Source organism: Gadus chalcogrammus, chromosome 18, assembly GCF_026213295.1.
Source record: "Gadus chalcogrammus isolate NIFS_2021 chromosome 18, NIFS_Gcha_1.0, whole genome shotgun sequence".
Lineage (NCBI taxonomy): Eukaryota > Metazoa > Chordata > Actinopteri > Gadiformes > Gadidae > Gadus > Gadus chalcogrammus.
In genome coordinates, this window is record NC_079429.1 from 18,886,720 (window position 1) to 18,903,908 (window position 17,189).

Below are 17,189 nucleotides of genomic sequence, written 5' to 3' on the forward strand. Positions count from 1 at the left end.
TTTTCATCCGTTGTCCTAAGGCAAGTCAAGAACATAAAAACAACATACCAGGATACAAAATAGATTAAAAAAACACTTTTACACACAAAATAGGTCCCCACATCAAGAGTCCATGTTAAAAAATTAGAATGACCAAAGGTTACATATGAGAGCAGGTCTGGCTTGCTACTAACCACTGTGGTGCCATGGTGGTGTCATGCTGTGTGTTGCATTGGGTGGTGTCTGATGGCGTCATGCTATGTGTTGTATTGGGTGGTGCATGGTGGTGTCACGCTGTGTGTTGTGTGTTGGGTCATAGTGGGTGGTGCATGGTGGTGCTAAGCCCACCGTCCACAGTGCTGACGTAGAACACCAGGCCCTCCTGCAGGCTGCTCTTTGGGCCCCTCCCCTCCTTCCCCTCCCTCCCCCAGGTGAACTGGTCCAGCGCTCTCTCATCCCCACCGACCGCTGCTCTGGCCAGCACCGCCATGTCCCTGGAACAACACACACACACACACACACACCTCAATGTACACTCTACCTCAACACACACACACACACCTCAATGTACACTCTACCTCAACAAACACCTCAATGTACACTCTACCTCAACACACACACACCTCAATGTACACTCTACCTCAACACACACACACCTCAATGTACACTCTACCTCAACACACACACACCTCAATGTACACTCTACCTCAACACACACACAACTCAACACACACACACACACACACACCTCAATGTACACTCTACCTCAACACACACACACACCTCAATGTACACTCTACCTCAACACACACACACACACACCTCAATGTACACTCTACCACAACACACACCTCAATGTACTCTCTACATCACTACACACAAACCTCAATATACACACTACCTCAACACAATAGGGCATGCGTTCGTGCATGTGTGCGTGCGTGTGTGTGTGTGTGTGCTGCGCGTGCGTGGGCATGTTGTACATACTCTGCGGGGGGCGTGGCTCTGAAGATACAGCAGCTCAGAGCTTTGCCGTAGTCGTGCTTCACCAGGGGGGTTCCCTGTACTCGTCCTCTGGCGTCCAGCTTCCACACTGCCAACACGCCCATCTAAACACACCACATTACACTGGTTAAACAGGAGCTACAGTCCAGCTTCGGGACAGGAACGAAACAAGAGCTTAAAACATTGGGACATCTCCCTTGGAGGGAATTCTTCTTCCATGTTGTGACGCTTTCCGTTATCACATTTTTGGTAGAACTAGGTATTGGGGCAGCAATTGGGGCAGCAATATAGGAAGGAATGGGTTTTTTTCATTGAGGATGTAGTGGTCGTTACTGGTGGGCTTAAGCGGAGTGATTAGCGTCCAGTGAGTGTTCAAGCACCTGAGCTGGTGAACGCTAGCATAACAATCAATGGAAGGTGCTTCTAGTGAGTGGTGAATGCTAGCATCACAATCGATGGAAGGTGCTTATAGTAAGTGGTGAATGCTAGCATCACAATCAATGGAAGGTGCTTATAGTGAGTGGTGAACGCTAGCATCACAATCAATAGAAGGTGCTTCTAGTGAGTGGTGAATGCTAGTTTCACAATCAATGGAATATGCTTTTAGTGAGTGGTGAACGCTAGCATCACAATCAATGGAAGGTTCTTCTAGTTTGAACTTTTAGTTTATTTTGCTAAATGTTTGTAGACAGAGCCATCGAACGAGACGTGCCCGGTGTCCCCAGATCTCGAAGCGAGCGCAAGCGTCAAACCACCATTTTCCCTCATAAATGACATCGTTCTTTGTCCATTTCTTACTTCCCATCTCAGAGAAAGGTTCTGTGCTGACCGTGTGTGGGCTCCACGGTGGCTCTCACCTGGTCCCCGGTGACAAGGCGGCTCCCGGAGCAGCTCCACTCCAGCAGGGTGATGGGGGCGGCGTGCGTGGGGGGCAGGGGGTTCTGCTCCCCAGAGGGGTGCGAGAGGAGCAGGACCTCGCCGCTCTCCCAGCCCAGCACCAGCAGCGGCTTCATGGGGTGCCAGCGCAGCACCGTGGCCTGGTCTGGACGCTCCAGGTGGCAGCTCTCCACAAACTCCCCCTGCAGAACAACCACCGGTCAACTTCCTAGATATGCATATACAACCTACACAGGTACTGACAACATACCGGTGGGTACGAATGTATGTGTTCAGCTAGTATAGAGAGAGACACTTTCAATAAGTATATTGAACTTGTTTTGGATTATTTTTTGTTAGCACCTTTGTTAGCACCTGTGGGGGCCAGTGAATATTCAAAATACTTGCCACTATACAATCCAACCAACTACCAAGCATTTGAGGTGACCATTACAAAAACTACTGGAGTAAGTTACACATCCTCAAAGTCTGTAACACCCTGTAGTAGAATGTTACACATAATCTGAGTATGTTACACATAATCAGAGTATATTATACATCATCCCAGTATGTTACAAATCATTGACACAAATGGCGGCAGTATGTTACACAGGTCCTCTCTGACTGCTCGTTCACCTGCTGCAGGTACAGGTCCACGTTGCCTCCGGACGTTGAGCTGCTGGAGGCAACGGCCAGGATGGGGTGCCTGGGGTGCCATGCCAACTGGGAGGGCACCCCGCTGCTGGGAGGGGCTTCGATGCGGTGGTCGAAGTACACCGCCATGGGTGGGCCACTGCAAAACGGAGCAGTGTTTAACCTCACCTCAATCTAGCGGTTGGTAAGACTGCAAACAAGTTAGTACTACACTATAACTAGCAGCTGGTTCCCTCCCATTATATAATTCCATTAGTATTAGTAAAATATACTACTTTCTAGTAGTATATAGTGCTAAATAGTATACAGTACTAACGTTAAGTCACCGTAACATTCGAACTGTATTAGGTTAAAGTCATCCCAGCACACACATACACATTGGCACACCTTTGAAGCTCATGAATGGAATGAATTCTAATCGTCTTACTGATACAATCCTTACACATCACCTTATGAAGCTGAGGTACAGAGTTAAATTACATGAAGGATTATTCTTTAACTAGCAGACACACAAGTTAGCATTCACGGTATGCACTGTTTGAATAGGTTTCGCGTTTTAAAAGATACAATGCAAGATACACTGTGGCTCAACCTCTCACGTGTGTCTCGAGTATACACATACATAATAACAAGTTATGTTATGTTAACGTGACACTAATCCACTGATGTGGTTAGCATGACAGCTAGCTAAGGTTAGCATCCGAGGCTAACCCTTATTGGAGTGGACATAATAATTATAATAACATAAACCACTTCATACGACAGGGAGATCATCACACTGCTACCTGCGGACAGTCCTCGCCTTTCTGTCGAGGTCAGATAGCTTTAATCCACTAAAACCCGGGGCAAGGTATCACTTTATGATGGGTGTTTAGCACCGTAGGTGCGCGAAGAAGCGTCGCTCTGCTGTTACCCTGACAACTACTTCTGACGCTGCAAGGGGCGGGCTCGGTCTTCCGTTACCCTGACAACCAATTCTGACGCTGAAGGGGCGGGGCTACAGTCATTGATAAAAGTCTGATCGTTTATCCACTTATCAGAATCAGAGTAACTTTTATTAAACCTTAAGTACACAAGAGTAAAATTCTTAGGCTTGGTTCCTCAACACTCACATAGCGGTAACAATACAATATAAAGTAAATAAAGACATAAAAATAAAAACAGGAAAAAAAATTACCAGCATCATTACAATAATAAATAATAACAAAAACAAATAAATTAAGTAATATAAGTAGAGAAACAGTGTAATAGTTAATGTTGACATGTGTGTGATGAAAGAATGAACTAGGTGGAACTTTGATATGAACTCAAGACACTGGGTTACCTTGCCGTTTAAACGATACTCAGGCACACTCATCCGTCTTTGGTTCTCTCCATGGACCGATCAACAGGTGGAGAGCACAGACCATCAGCAGTTTAATCAGCCTTACCGTAACCATTACCGCCAATGGATCAGAACAACAAGCCTATCTTCTGAAGAGGATTAGGGTCAAATGTGAGTTTAAATACTGAGATTTCGATTTCTGAATTAAAAAACCTGAATTCTGGCTTTGAACTCAGAACTCAAAAATGTATCACATTTGGCCCTAATCCTTCTCCTTACATATGATAAGTGTTAAGGCTGGATAGTTTGTGTTGGACTGTACTTCTTGTGTCTGGGTGAGTGCTGCCCAGGACATCCTTCATAAACACGATGCAGTGCAGGGAGGGAGATGTTTCTTCACAGGAAGTGGTCAAAGAGGACATCCTTTGCTCTAGCACAATAAGAGTATCCTGTGATTCAGTTTTAATAATTTCAGCCCGACCAAAAGGTGGTCCTCTTAGGATGCGAGGGTTTGTGTTATCCGACGCTTTAACCCAAGGCAGGGTCTTTTCTCGTGTGTTCGGCGGTCGAGCAATCGTACATTCTTGAGAGTGCCTTTTCTATGGCAATTTGGTCATGACCAAATAATCTTATAGCCATAGAGTCAGGGAGGGTCACAACATACAACTCACTGTCATGGCAACCGCACGCTGGCACGACAACCGCCCGTGGGCACGGAAGCAACACACATCCACCAGATGTCCATTCTCAACAGCCACGGGTTGTGTATCAAAGCAAAAAGCTCAGTATTATGAAATGTTTTTTATTGTACAAAAAATAAAGATATATCCATGGCAGAGCTCTTCCTAAAATAGGATCACAGTTCTCTCCACCTTACAACCGTCCGTACTTCAAATCATTTCAGCGAACCAATCCCTCCTGGAGGGCTGGTGGGGGTCAGAGATCCTCCAGACCAAGCCGTGAGCTTCATGGAGCCTCCAGCTGTCTCTTCAGACTCTTCTCCAGGAGAACCAGGCTCTGAACGGCCAGACTCCTGCAGTCGGCATCGGTATCGGCTTCAGCCACGTCTAGAGAGAGACAGGACTATTTAGACATAAGTCCCCCGGTCAGGCTAGCAGAGACTCAACAGGACATGCATTTACGTAAAATAGTTCCAAAATCACTCAAAACAATGATTGATTAGGATGCTTTAAAAAGTATTAAGTATACTATAATATCAACTAATAATAACTATTGTTTTTAAAGTTATAAGTTAGCATCCTACCTAGAGACAGATGCCAAACCCCTACCTGCTCCTTAATAACATGTATCTGAATTCACTAACTCTGGAGAGAAGTATGTGCTATGAGTTAATATTAAAATAGTTATTCTGGTAATTTCCTGACTGAATCCCCTTTTTTCCTTCAATTTAAAACAGAGGATGTGATCCCTGGAGTGTTCAAAGCAAAAAATAAATATGAATCTAACGGAAGATGAGCTAATCCTGTCGCTGCTGGTCTGCACAGGACGTCCTGGAACACTCCTCATTTCCCAGAAGTCTTCACAGCTGGGCGCGCGTGTGTGAGTGTGTGTGGGTCCATGTGCGTGCAAAGTGGGGAGGTCACTTTCTGATGTCTAGCAGCTGCTGTCTGAGGTGACTTAGCAGCTACCTACTAGCCTACATGCCTTAAGTGCTAGAGCATCACACAGGGCACACATAGCCGTTCAAAAGCTAACTTAGCCTATACCTGCATAATGAACAGCCTTGCTTTTACTGGCTAGCGTGAGTGGGTGTTTGATGACCTGTGCGTTTGGAGCCCTGTTATCTTGGCAGCAGTGTTGACTATGCATGAGTTTGACCCAAAATGAGACAGAGTATGTTAAAAACAGGTGGAGGAAACAGGTTGGGCAGGAGAGCAGGAAGGGTTGGATAATAGAGCAGAGCAGAGAAGAATAAAATACAATAAACATCTAACATAGCATTTACCTACCAGCCAGGCTCTGATACAAACACGGCGGTATAAGCTAATGTTTACCTGCTAGCCAGGCGCGGGTCTCAAACAGCGTCTCGCTGAGCTCCGTCAGGAGGCTCTCACTGGGCATGCTCAGAAAGACGGAGCAGACAGCGAAGAGGACACCACGCCTCACCATCCTATCACAGAGGGATCAGGTCAAAGGTCGGTTAGAGAGGGGTGGAGAACCCTGGACACCCCCCATCACGTCTACACCTACTTACTGGTCGGCGTGGTAACGCAGTGCCCAAACAAAGTCCAGGAGTGCTCGGCCCATCTGGGGGGCCACCTACAGGAGCCAATCACAACAGAATAGACAAGAGCACAACTGAATACAAGCACTGTTTTCTTGCTGTAAATAGATGAATATATATATATTTTTTTTATATTTTACATGGCAGGATATATAATGTTTGTGTAATATATGTTGAATTTATATATGAACAACCGATAAGACATGATCAAAGTGCACAAAAAAACAGAACATTTTATCGTTTGAATATCTAAACTGTTTATGTTAGAAAATGTTCGTTTCAGTCCTCTGTGTTCTGTGTTAGTTCAGCGCCCCCCAGTGGGCAGCCATGCTAATAACTTATTTATCATTTTTTAATTTGGCTGCTCACCGGAGCGTTGACCGCCAGGTGCACCAGGAGTCCCAGGGTGTGGATGAGCCGTCCAAGAACCAGGTGGTCGCTGCCCAAAAGGTCGAAGGTCACCTGGGGCCTATGGGAGATGAAGGTGACGTTCAGGGGGGACTGCAGTGTGCAGGTGTGTGTCCAGGCAGCTTTGTGACCCCCTGGAGAGCTCCTACCTGTCATGGTTCTGCAGCAGGGGGAAGAAGAAGTGTCCGGCCACAGGGGCGTAGCGGTTAGCTGTCCCCTTAGCCGGAGGGCGTGTGACCCCCTGTTAGAGAGAGAGAGAGAGTCAGGGGGAGCATAACTCACCAAATCACACAACCTATGACAGCAAGACCAGTGTTGCCAGATTGGGCCAGATTCTGCCCGATTTGGCGGGGAATCTGGCACAATCTGGCAACACTGAGCCAGACACACACCTGATTCCTCCAGAACAGACCCCATTGGACACTAAGCAACACACCACACACCCCTTATAAATAAATATCTTTATATAATACATATATATTATATACACATATATACATATAAATATACATACATATGTAACTGTAGCCACTTTGAAATCTATTCCAGTACTATACTCATAAATACCGGTTGGATAATAATGGTATTAGTAGTAGTCGATACTACTGTGCATTGAGTCTTGTCAACCCCCCCCCCCCCCCCAGCTTGTTTGTAATACAGAAGTGGTCGCCCTAGGAACACATCTGTGTAGGTCTAGTCTGGTCTGGTCAGGTCTAGTAGCCGATAGAGGAGTGGATAACCTTGCTGATGCGTCGGGTCTTGCCCTGGATCCGTCTCTCCACCACCTGTCTCCAGTGGACCGGGTCGTCTCCAGGATATGACGTGACTTCCGCCACCAGCGCCGCCCTCTCGTTGGGAGCCTCCCCTGCTCTGATTGGTTGAGAGAGCTCCTGGGCAGACATGGCCAGCACCTGATAATGTACATAAAGATTATATTATATAAAATTCTTCATTTGCTATTTAGCCGTCTAGCTGAACAAAGCTTATTCCGGACGGCCAAAGCAACTTCAAGTGATTTCTAGTGGTGGGGGAAAAATATTGTATTGCCGTATTTAATAAAAAAATAAAATAATGGATTTGTATTTATGTGCTTGGAGCTCACTGACCTATTCACAGAATAATTATTAAGGTCCTGTGTCCTGAATTTCTTCAAGGACAAAGTGTTTGCACTACCCTCCTAAGTTTTTGCACTTCAGTTAATGTGTAGAAGATGATGTTCACAGAATTAAATGTGACATTTGAAGTGGGTTGAGCAGTCTTATTTTCCTCATTTTTTGTAATGCCTTTGAATGATATGGGGGACATGAATCACAATATATTGCAGAATCTAATCGCAATACCTGCTGTGTCGCTATATGTCAAGAATTGCAATAATATTGAGTCGTGGCCCAAATATCGCAATAATATCAAATCATCACATTTTTGCCAATTCCCACCCCTTGTGATATCAGACGTCATTAAGGAGCATGTAAGGGCCAAGGCAACTAGCTCTAGGATGCCTGCAAGTAGACTTCGGAAGTTGGGGTTTGAACCCAGATCCTTATGTTTAGTAATCAGTAGACTACACTAGTCAAACGGGACCAACCAGATATTCAAGATTACATTTCTAATGATTATCAGGCTGGTCTATTTCTTCATGTGGACGTGGCCTCGTGTTGACTACCCAACACCAGTTTAGGGTCTGGATGAACCGTTTGCCCACCAGCCTCTGAGGGCTCTAGCAGCAGAGAGAGGGATTTGGTCGTACCTCCAGCATGTCCAGGCGCTGGCGCAGGCTGTAGTTGAGAGAGTAGAACTCGGAGGTCAGATACTTCGCCACCTGTCCAGGAGATACCCAACAAGACCGGTTAGTTTAATCAAACCGATTGACCAAAACACAGCAGAGTATCTAGAGAGGCCTGAGGGGTAGTCGAGTGGCTGGTAGGGGTTAGCACAACGGGATCCAGTCCCTGGGCGGTAGTTGTGTTTCACAGAGCTTCACTCCTGGACGGTGAACGCTGCTGTCCACTCACCCCTTTCACTCCTGAGGACACCATTATAGCATACATGCAGGGATGGTTTTCGCAGTACAATGTACATGTGGAGCCATGTTAACCGTGAGCTGAGGGTCGCTGATAGGGCGCAGCAGCAGTTCCAGGGGTTCCATAGTGTTAGATGGTGTCATGGGTTAGCTGGTGGCTGGTTAGCGTTAGACAGTGTAGTAGGTGAGCCCTTACAGGGGCGGGGTCGGTCACAGCGAGGGCCACCATGGTGGTGTGTCTGAGGGAGAGGAACCCGGGCGTGCTGAACCGGTCCTCCAGGTGGAGCAGGACACGGATCATCTGGACGCTGACCTGGACACACACACGCACACACAGGGGTGTTGAAGATAAATAAAGTAATAGAGTGTGTGTGTGTGTGTGTGTGTGTGTGTGTGTGTGTGTGTGTGTGTGTGTGTGTGTGTGTGTGTGTGTGTGTGTGTGTGTGTGTGTGTGTGTGTGTGTGTGTGTGTGTGTGTGTGTGTGTGTGTGATATTTCGCCCTGTCGTAGACCCAGGGACTTCTACTGGTTCTACTTGGTTCTGACCTCTCTGGTGGTGGAGACGTTCTTCCTCACCAGACCTTGGGCGGCCCTCAGACTGAGCTCCACGTGCCCCGCGTCGGAGGAGGTCTGCAGGGCTGGGGGGGTGAGCAAGACAGCATTGCTTCACCACCATGAACAGACAGCAGGAGCCACTACTACCTGGCTGGTACGGCAGGCCTAGGGGTCCTAGCCACTATTACCCATTAGTCAGTAGACTGATCTACCCAAAGTAGACCGTATCAACACTGGACTGTACCAACTGGTAAGTTGGTACAGTACCAATACAAGTCCAATGGATTGGCTGGCCATCCACTGGACAAGCAACGTCACACCTGGAGGTAAAATATGGATCGGCTATTGGGATGGGAATCGAGAACCGGTTCTTGTTCAGAACCGGTGCAGAGTAAACAGATTCCTTGGAATCATTAGCAAGCCTGCTTAACGATTCCGCTTATCGGTTCCGGTCGCGGCAAATGCATCATGACGTCACACACACGCTGCTTTGTTTTGCTTCAGAACGCAGCAAACATGGCGCCTCCGAGGAAGAAGCGCATTGTGCGTTCACCCCAAACGCGACGGGGAGACAAGATCCCATACTTCATTTTGTTTATGTCAGTTGAATTTTGTTACAAGTTGAATGCAAATGAGCACTGTTAGCATTGCAAAAGGCACAAGCTCTTACTTGTTTTCAGTCTGTGTTTTTAGTTTTATGGCACATAATGATGGCATTTTGGCTTAAAAAGCCAAACATATATATTTTTGTCTAGACCAATTGATTTGAAAATGTACAATTTCCTAATACTAGACGCACCTCTGATCAGATATTAAAGAGATTTAATACAAACAAACACATTTGTACTTATTTTCTCACCCAATGAGAATCGGATCGATAAGCAGAATCGGAATCGGAATCGTGAAATTCCCATCCCTAATCGGCTACATATCGGAAGTACTGAAAATATATTATAAGATGTGTTAAAATCCCGATACCGTCCATGCAGTCGCTCAGGTAGCGAGGGGGTGTGGCTTTGCTCAGCTCCTGGTCGCAGGACATGTCGTAGGGAGTGAGGTCATCGTCACTGGACACAGACAAGAAATCTCATTGTCCATCAGGAGAACACTTCCTGGTGACTGTCAGGTTAAGCATGTATAGTAGAGCTACCTGTACTTTTTACTTTTTAAGATATTTTTAGGTTCATGTTCCCTTAAAATCATCCACTCTAGATCAGATCAATCAGTTTCTATAGTAGTATCAATGCTCAAATCTTTGACAGTAGCCATTGTACACATTACCAAAACAGTCGTCATCTACAGGTATATCACAGTATATCTTGTGGGGCTTGCCGATTGGCCGATTGAGTGTTTCTCCGAGCCTAGCTGCCCGTGCCACACTGCCGTGTCACCATCTCACGGCAAAACTGGAAGTGAGCTTGCACGATGGAGGCTGGCTTGGCGAGGCCAATAGTTACCTTTACAGGTGAGCATGAGGTGAGCAGCTGAAGTTACCTGTCCAGGTCAGAGTCTGGCTCTGCTGGTGTCTCCTCCAGCTCAGGGAGCATCGGGGACTCCCTGGGGACTGGAGTCACATCTGGACAGGGGCTTATTCTACATTTTGGGGGAAAGTCAAATCATAATATCAAAACGGGAATCCGATCAGATTTAATTACTGGCATGCTAGATATGTGAAGGAATGTTTGCTGACCCGTCCTCAGGGTCGGGATCCGACTCCTCGTCCTCCTGGGGAGTCATCAGCGACCGGAGCTCCTCCGTCTCCTCATCTCGCTCAAACTAACACAACACCATCATCATCATCATCATCATCATCATCATCATCATCATCATCTTAAACCAACACAGGACATCCCCCTCGAACCCTGCTCACTTACACAAAACCTTCTACATAATCGAAGAACTAACAAGTAGTCTTCATCATCCTCCATCTTATAGTGACACCTAAATCACCATGGTCTTCATCACACTGATCTTGCCCGCATACACATCATCATAACCCTAGCTTGATAAGCACCGAGCTAGCAGTTAGCGGTCACCTCAAAGGCCAGCTTGGTGCCATTAAGGTCCATACAGGAGCTGAGACACTCGCCCACCACCATGCCCAGCCTCCGCAGCCGCACCACACCACTGTCCAGGTGAGACTGCATGCCTCCCAGCATGCACTGCAGCAGCTCTGAGAGACAGAGACAAAGAGAGCAGATCAATCAGAAACTTTGAGCGAGTGAGTGAGTGAGTGAGTGAGTGAGTGAGTGAGTGAGTGAGTGAGTGAGTGAGTGAGTGAGTGAGTGAGTGAGTGAGTGAGTGAGTGAGTGGATGAGTGAGTGAGAGTCAGTCAGTCAGTCAGTCAGTCAGTCAGTCAGTCAGTCAGTCAGTGAGTGAGTGAGTGAGTGAGTGAGTGAGTGAGTGAGTGAGTGAGTGAGTGAGTGAGTGAGTCAGTGAGTGAGTGAGTGAGTGAGTCAGTGAGTCAGTCAGTCAGTCAGTCAGTCAGTGAGTGAGTGAGTGAGTGAGTGAGTGAGTGAGTGAGTGAGTCAGTGAGGGAGTGAGTCAGTGAGGGGGTGAGTGAGTGAGTGAGTGAGTGAGTGAGTGAGTGAGTGAGTGAGTGAGTGAGTGAGGGGGTGAGGGGGTGAGTGAGTCATTGAGTGAGTGAGTCAGTGAGGGGGTGAGTGTGTGTGTGTGTGTGTGTGTGTGTGTGTGTGTGTACCAGAGCGTAGCAGTGTTATCTCCTCTCCTCTCAGCAGCGAGGCGGACAGCAGCAGGACTCTGCTGACGTAGAGCTGCTGTTCTACTGGAGTGTTTCTCACTGAGCTGGGGCTGGACCACGTCTCACACACACTCCTTAATACCTACACACACATTTTACAAAGATATGCCATATTTCATACTACTCATACTATACACACATACGTTACTGCCTGAATGTAAATACATCCTGTACATAACAAACACCAACACCTCAACGCTTCCACGGGTTGACAGGTCTGGGGACGCTTGGGATCCACAGTGGAGTCAGAAACACACACCTGCCCTGTGGGGCTCCCCTCTGGGAGGGGGGCGTGTCTTTGTGCAGTCAAAATTCAACAGTTCAAAGTTTCTCACTTGTATGAGCAGAGGTCTTCTCTCTCTGTCGGCTGCCAGGTACCCCAGGATGGTCCTCAATACGGCCGTCTGTAGGGAACCACCACCATCAGTACAGCACCACCCGTCAGTAGAGCACCACCCATTAGTGTAGTCCAACACCACCCATCAGTGTAGTCCAACACCACCCATCAGTCTAGTCCAACACCACCCATCAGTCTAGTCCAACACCACCCATCAGTCTAGTCCAACACCACCCATCAGTCTAACACCACCCATCAGTCCAATCAAACACCACCCATCAGTCTAACACCACCCATCAGTCCAGTCAAAGAAAACCTTCTGTTTTTATGCATGACCTAAAAGGCACCAGGTTTGAGAGACATACACAGAGAGAGAGAGCGACAGACAGAGGGAGAGAGACAGGGTTCTGTAATGGCGTCTCACCGGGTGGTGATACTGCAGCAGCAGCATCTTGTGAGTCAGGAGGAACTGGGCCTTCTTGTTCTTCAGCACCAGGTTCCCCAGCACCCTGGACAGAGCTGCAGGTCTGGGAGACAGAGGAGCATACGGCCCACGCTTAGGATCACTCTCACAGGAAATCGAGTGGTAAGCTGAGCTTTGGTAGGATGGAGTAGGAGGAGATAAAGATCCCATGTCATGCTGTTTTAGGGTTAATAATTGCATTTGGTGGTACTGCTAGAATGAGGTTACATGTCTGTATGTTAGAAATACCCCTTATTACTCTCACACTGTTCATTTCTGCAAAAACTATTTCAACATCTTTGGAAAACTTTCTGTTTTGTGTCATGTCGCTGAAGGACCCCTCCTGAGTAGCCCAGTCTGCTGTGATTGGTCAGCAGGATTTGCAGAGTTCACAAAAAGTCACAATGTCTTCTTCTCCCCAGTACATCTCTAGCAACGGCGGCAACAAACCTGTGTAAAGATATTCTGCCCATCAGTGACCAGTATAGGCCTGTCTATGAAATGGTTGGTGTATTGTGCATTGTACTTTTGTGTATTATTGTGTATTATCTTTTGCATTGAATTGTGGAATGTTTTGTAAATAGTCTTGTATTGTGTGTTACATTGTTTATTCTATAGCCACAGGTTGCAAGTTTGACTCCCTACCTGCCAATGGCCAGCACCATCCCAGTGACCACGGGCTCGAGCCAGCGTTCCGGAACATTCTCCATCAACTTCCAGCTCACACGCTGCCACACGACGTCTGAGCGCGTGCAGAGGGAAAGGCGTGGCGCCAGCAGCCCGAACACCAGCGCTGGGGGCAGAGAGGACCCACACACAGGAAGCTCACATCAACACCACCTCCGTCTCAGAGATCCCCACTCAAACACAAAGGCCTCCGACCACCATCCACTCTCTGTAGTGGACTACTCACCACTGTTTCCATGGATACACACTTTACCCAGCACCTGGGCCACGAACACCAGGGAGCAGTCACAGCCGTCTGGTGGAACAAGATACAAGTTTTAAACACACACACACACAAACGCACCCACACCCACACACACACACACACACACACACACACACACACACACACACACACACACACACACACACACACTTCTCAGCGCTTGGCAGGTGTTCTCGAGAGCGTGGAGCAGGGCGTTGGCCAGCAGGGCGCAGTATCTCTCCGGGAGGAACAGCTCCCGGTTGTGGGGGTGGAGCCGGTTGGCTGTGAGGTCGGGCAGCCCCGCCAGACGCCCCAGCAGGGCCTCTCTAAGCTGGGGGGAGTCGCGCGGACCCTGGCCCTGACAGTAGGACCAAAGTAACCGGTCCAGACCCCCGCTCCTAAGGAACTCCTCCAAGATGTCGACCAGGTGGTCCCTCCCGGCGCTAGGGCTGATGGGTACATTTTGATTCATCTGTTTTATTGGCATTTTCTTCATAATTTAGTCTTGTTTTTATTTGCTCTTTCAATTACATTTCAATATCATGGAAAGCACTATGTAAAAATATAATCGATTTAAATAAATAATAAAGTATTATTATTAAAAAGCACAAACACAGAACTAATATTAAAACCACCGCCGATCACCAAGACCCACCTCAGCGTCCCCAAACAGTCCATCAGGACCAGCAGAGCCTGTTCGGGGGGACCATGGAAGAACAAGCCATCCCACAGGTCCCTGCGCTGGGCGACCGTCAGCTTCTGCACCCAGTCGGCGTTTATCCTGCTGATCAGGACTTGGAGAGTGCGGGTGTAGTAGGAGCTCTTAAATTCCGCACTGGCGGCGCCGCACGGCACATCGGCCGTGAGGTCGTTGAGGGTCTGGAGGGTAGAGATTAGCTCTCTGGTGTCCGAGGAGGAGTTGAGGGTCTGGAGGGTGGCAATCAGCTCTCTGGTGTCCGAGGAGGAGGTGAGGGTCTGGAGGGTAGAGATCAGCTCTCTGGGCTCCGAGGAGGAGGAGGTGAGGGTGAGGACGCAACGACCCAGAGACGCAGGGATCTCCTCTTCTCTTGTCATTGACTGCATGTCGTCCATCTAGATTCTAGTGCCCGAATAAGACAATATACCACGAAACCATTACCAATAATAAATATTTACTATAGAGAGGATGTCAGGTAAGTCAACCTTAACCAGGTTTCTGGTTGACGAACATGACATCCCTACTAAGTTATAGTGAAGAGGTATTTTGTAGTCCTCATATTGAAATCAACATGTGTAGTGTGCAGTTAATAGCAGAATTAAGGATAGATTATTAATATCCATGAAAAACGACATGTTTTAGCGATAATATTGCTTACCTCTGCTGCATGTTCTATTCGGTGTACCTTCAAAATATGTCCGACAACGACTGACAGTAAACGACCAAAGGTTCCGGGTAACATGGTCCGCCACGGTTCTAGTGAAATCGCCCGTACGATACGTTATGTTATGCGCGTTTAAACTATATTATATTCTGATGTATATTATTATTCGCGTCAATCACTTCCTTGTCTGACTACGAAAGCTGATTCTGTTTAAATGTTGTTGTCGATCCATTTGTTGTTCTTCCTATTAATGTGTACTTACTTTGCGTTACCTTTCGATCACCAACAAGGTTGTGGTTGGGTGTTCCCAGAGATCGATTAAATAAAGGCTCTGGGTGTTCCCTAATGCATTTGCATTAATTCTTGCAATAATTGTCTGTATTGTTAAAAAGTAAACCGATCTTGGATTGCAACTCTTTTTGTTTCATTATTAGTATTTATCTAGTCGGATCCACTTGTTAAACATGTCTCTGGGTGAGGGGCAGGGAAGGTTGCATTTTCTATTTAACAAGGCCAAAGTGCACAACCTTGCTTCGAACAGTTCCTGACTGAGTTACTTAGCCATGATAGGAGCTGGTAGAAGGCTCTTAATGCCAACGAGAGGTGCTTCAATGCTTCCTGTCTTGTCTCCTTTAGCAAAGGGTACTGGGACATCCTCTAAGTAGCAGAAGGAGAGACCTCTCGGAAAAGTGGTTAGGAAAATACATAGGGAGCAATGCTTTGGACTATTCTACTGGAGCCTAGGTTTTGACACTGAAGGGACAGTGCATATATATTCTACAAACAACTGGCCATGTGTCCTTGCAGTTGCTCATAGAGTTGACTTTGATTATCACTCAAAACCAGACTTTTGTCTGAAGTGGGACTTGATTGCTCACATTTGGAACATTCTGCTGAAAGAGGTGACCGGGCAGCATCCATGGCGGGTCACCACCAGAACACCTCCACAACCCCAGGACTCCAGAGGGGAGGCACCAGAACACCTCCTCACCCCGCAGGACTCCAGAGGGGAGGCACCAGAACACCTCCACAACCCCAGGACTCCAGAGGGGAGGCACCAGAACACCTCCACAACCCCAGGACTCCAGAGGGGAGGCACCAGAACACCTCCACAACCCCAGGACTCCAGAGGGGAGGCACCAGAACACCTCCACAACCCCAGGACTCCAGATGGGAGGCACCACGGATAGAAGCTAGGGAGAGCCCCTCCAGATGAAAGGTACGGGTCTCCATCCTAGATGTGTGCAGCCTACCTATGTGCGGGCGTCCTTAAGATGCCTAACATCGACCTGTTTCTGACCTGTCTATGAGATCACTGTGAGTGGCTTAAATAAAGGCTGACGGATCAGCACCATGGCTAGCTCCATTACCTGCAGACTGCTGTGCAGCACGTTCTGCCGTGTGTTGTTTAAAATAGTCTTCTTTTAAATAGGGGATCCATAGTCCAGCCTGAGGGAGTGTTGTGTCTGATGACTCTGGACATTTACAGGCATCATGTGATTCGGCTGGGCTCTCCCCAAGCAGAACAGATCATGTTGATACATTAATAATTAATTGTAACTTTTGATTGCACCCATTAACAAATCCAGGAAGTTTACTGAAAATACTTATAATAATTTTGTATTAAATACGAACGTACCACCACAGAATAATACTGAATGTACATAACTAAAATACCAATAATTAACCAATTATATAGAACAAATATAATGAGTTAAGAACAACCAGCTCTAACAATTAAAAAATATAAACCAATAATTATATTTATGTTAGGTGCCAAAAGATGAAGGAGCGCTTCATCAGAACTCTCTTCAGGGTAGAGAGCCGCTACAAGAGGGAGAGACCACCACGCAGTACCCGGGGCACCCCCTTCAGGAAAGAGCTCGCTATGACAGGGTGATCAGGATGGAGAGACTACCATGCAGTACCCGGTATGACATACAGGCCCCACCAGAGCTGGCTTCAGTCCGCTGCTAGGGCTCCCATCCCCCACCCCTATCAACATGCCATCCCCCACCCCTCTCCTCACAGCCTCCCCCACCCTCCTTCTCAGCCTCAGAGCCTGCACCCCAAAGGCAGTGCACTACCGCATTAACAGCATCAGCACTCCCCCAACCCCATGTTGTCTCTTATGCTCTCCTTTCTCACCCTCCTGTCTCACTCTGCTTCCATTTCTCTTTCAGACCTGCTTCTCAGTTAAGATTGTCTTTGCCAGTCAATGTAGAGGCTCTCTCTCTCTCTCTCTCTCTCTCTCTCTCTCTCTCTCTCTCT

The 17,189-nt window shown here is 47.4% G+C and overlaps 2 protein-coding genes across 2 annotated transcripts in view; both read right to left on the reverse strand.

The window, feature by feature from the left end:
* Positions 1-3,438, reverse strand: part of ift140 (intraflagellar transport 140 homolog (Chlamydomonas)) — a 44,792-nt gene extending 41,354 nt beyond the window's left edge. The window contains exons 1-5 of the mRNA XM_056576846.1: positions 3,300-3,438; positions 2,497-2,653; positions 1,842-2,063; positions 967-1,088; positions 328-473 (exon numbers count right to left, since the gene is read on the reverse strand). Of these exons, the coding sequence (XP_056432821.1) occupies positions 328-473; positions 967-1,088; positions 1,842-2,063; positions 2,497-2,643 (637 nt within the window). The 5' untranslated portion in view covers positions 2,644-2,653; positions 3,300-3,438. The remainder of the gene's footprint in view (positions 1-327; positions 474-966; positions 1,089-1,841; positions 2,064-2,496; positions 2,654-3,299) is intronic.
* A 122-nt stretch (positions 3,439-3,560) lies between these two features.
* Positions 3,561-15,007, reverse strand: telo2 (TEL2, telomere maintenance 2, homolog (S. cerevisiae)). Its single transcript, XM_056577745.1, has 21 exons — positions 14,913-15,007; positions 14,213-14,656; positions 13,729-14,006; positions 13,540-13,608; positions 13,272-13,419; positions 12,588-12,690; positions 12,162-12,230; positions 11,767-11,908; positions 11,102-11,238; positions 10,756-10,841; positions 10,560-10,658; positions 10,044-10,132; positions 9,057-9,148; positions 8,708-8,824; positions 8,239-8,310; positions 7,232-7,402; positions 6,641-6,732; positions 6,453-6,552; positions 6,054-6,118; positions 5,854-5,969; positions 3,561-4,905 (listed from the first exon to the last, which is right to left on the reverse strand). Exons 2-21 carry the CDS (start codon positions 14,647-14,649, stop codon positions 4,805-4,807), a joined length of 2,583 nt encoding a protein of 860 aa, XP_056433720.1. The 5' UTR covers positions 14,650-14,656; positions 14,913-15,007; the 3' UTR covers positions 3,561-4,804.
* Positions 15,008-17,189: the final 2,182 nt, after the last annotated feature.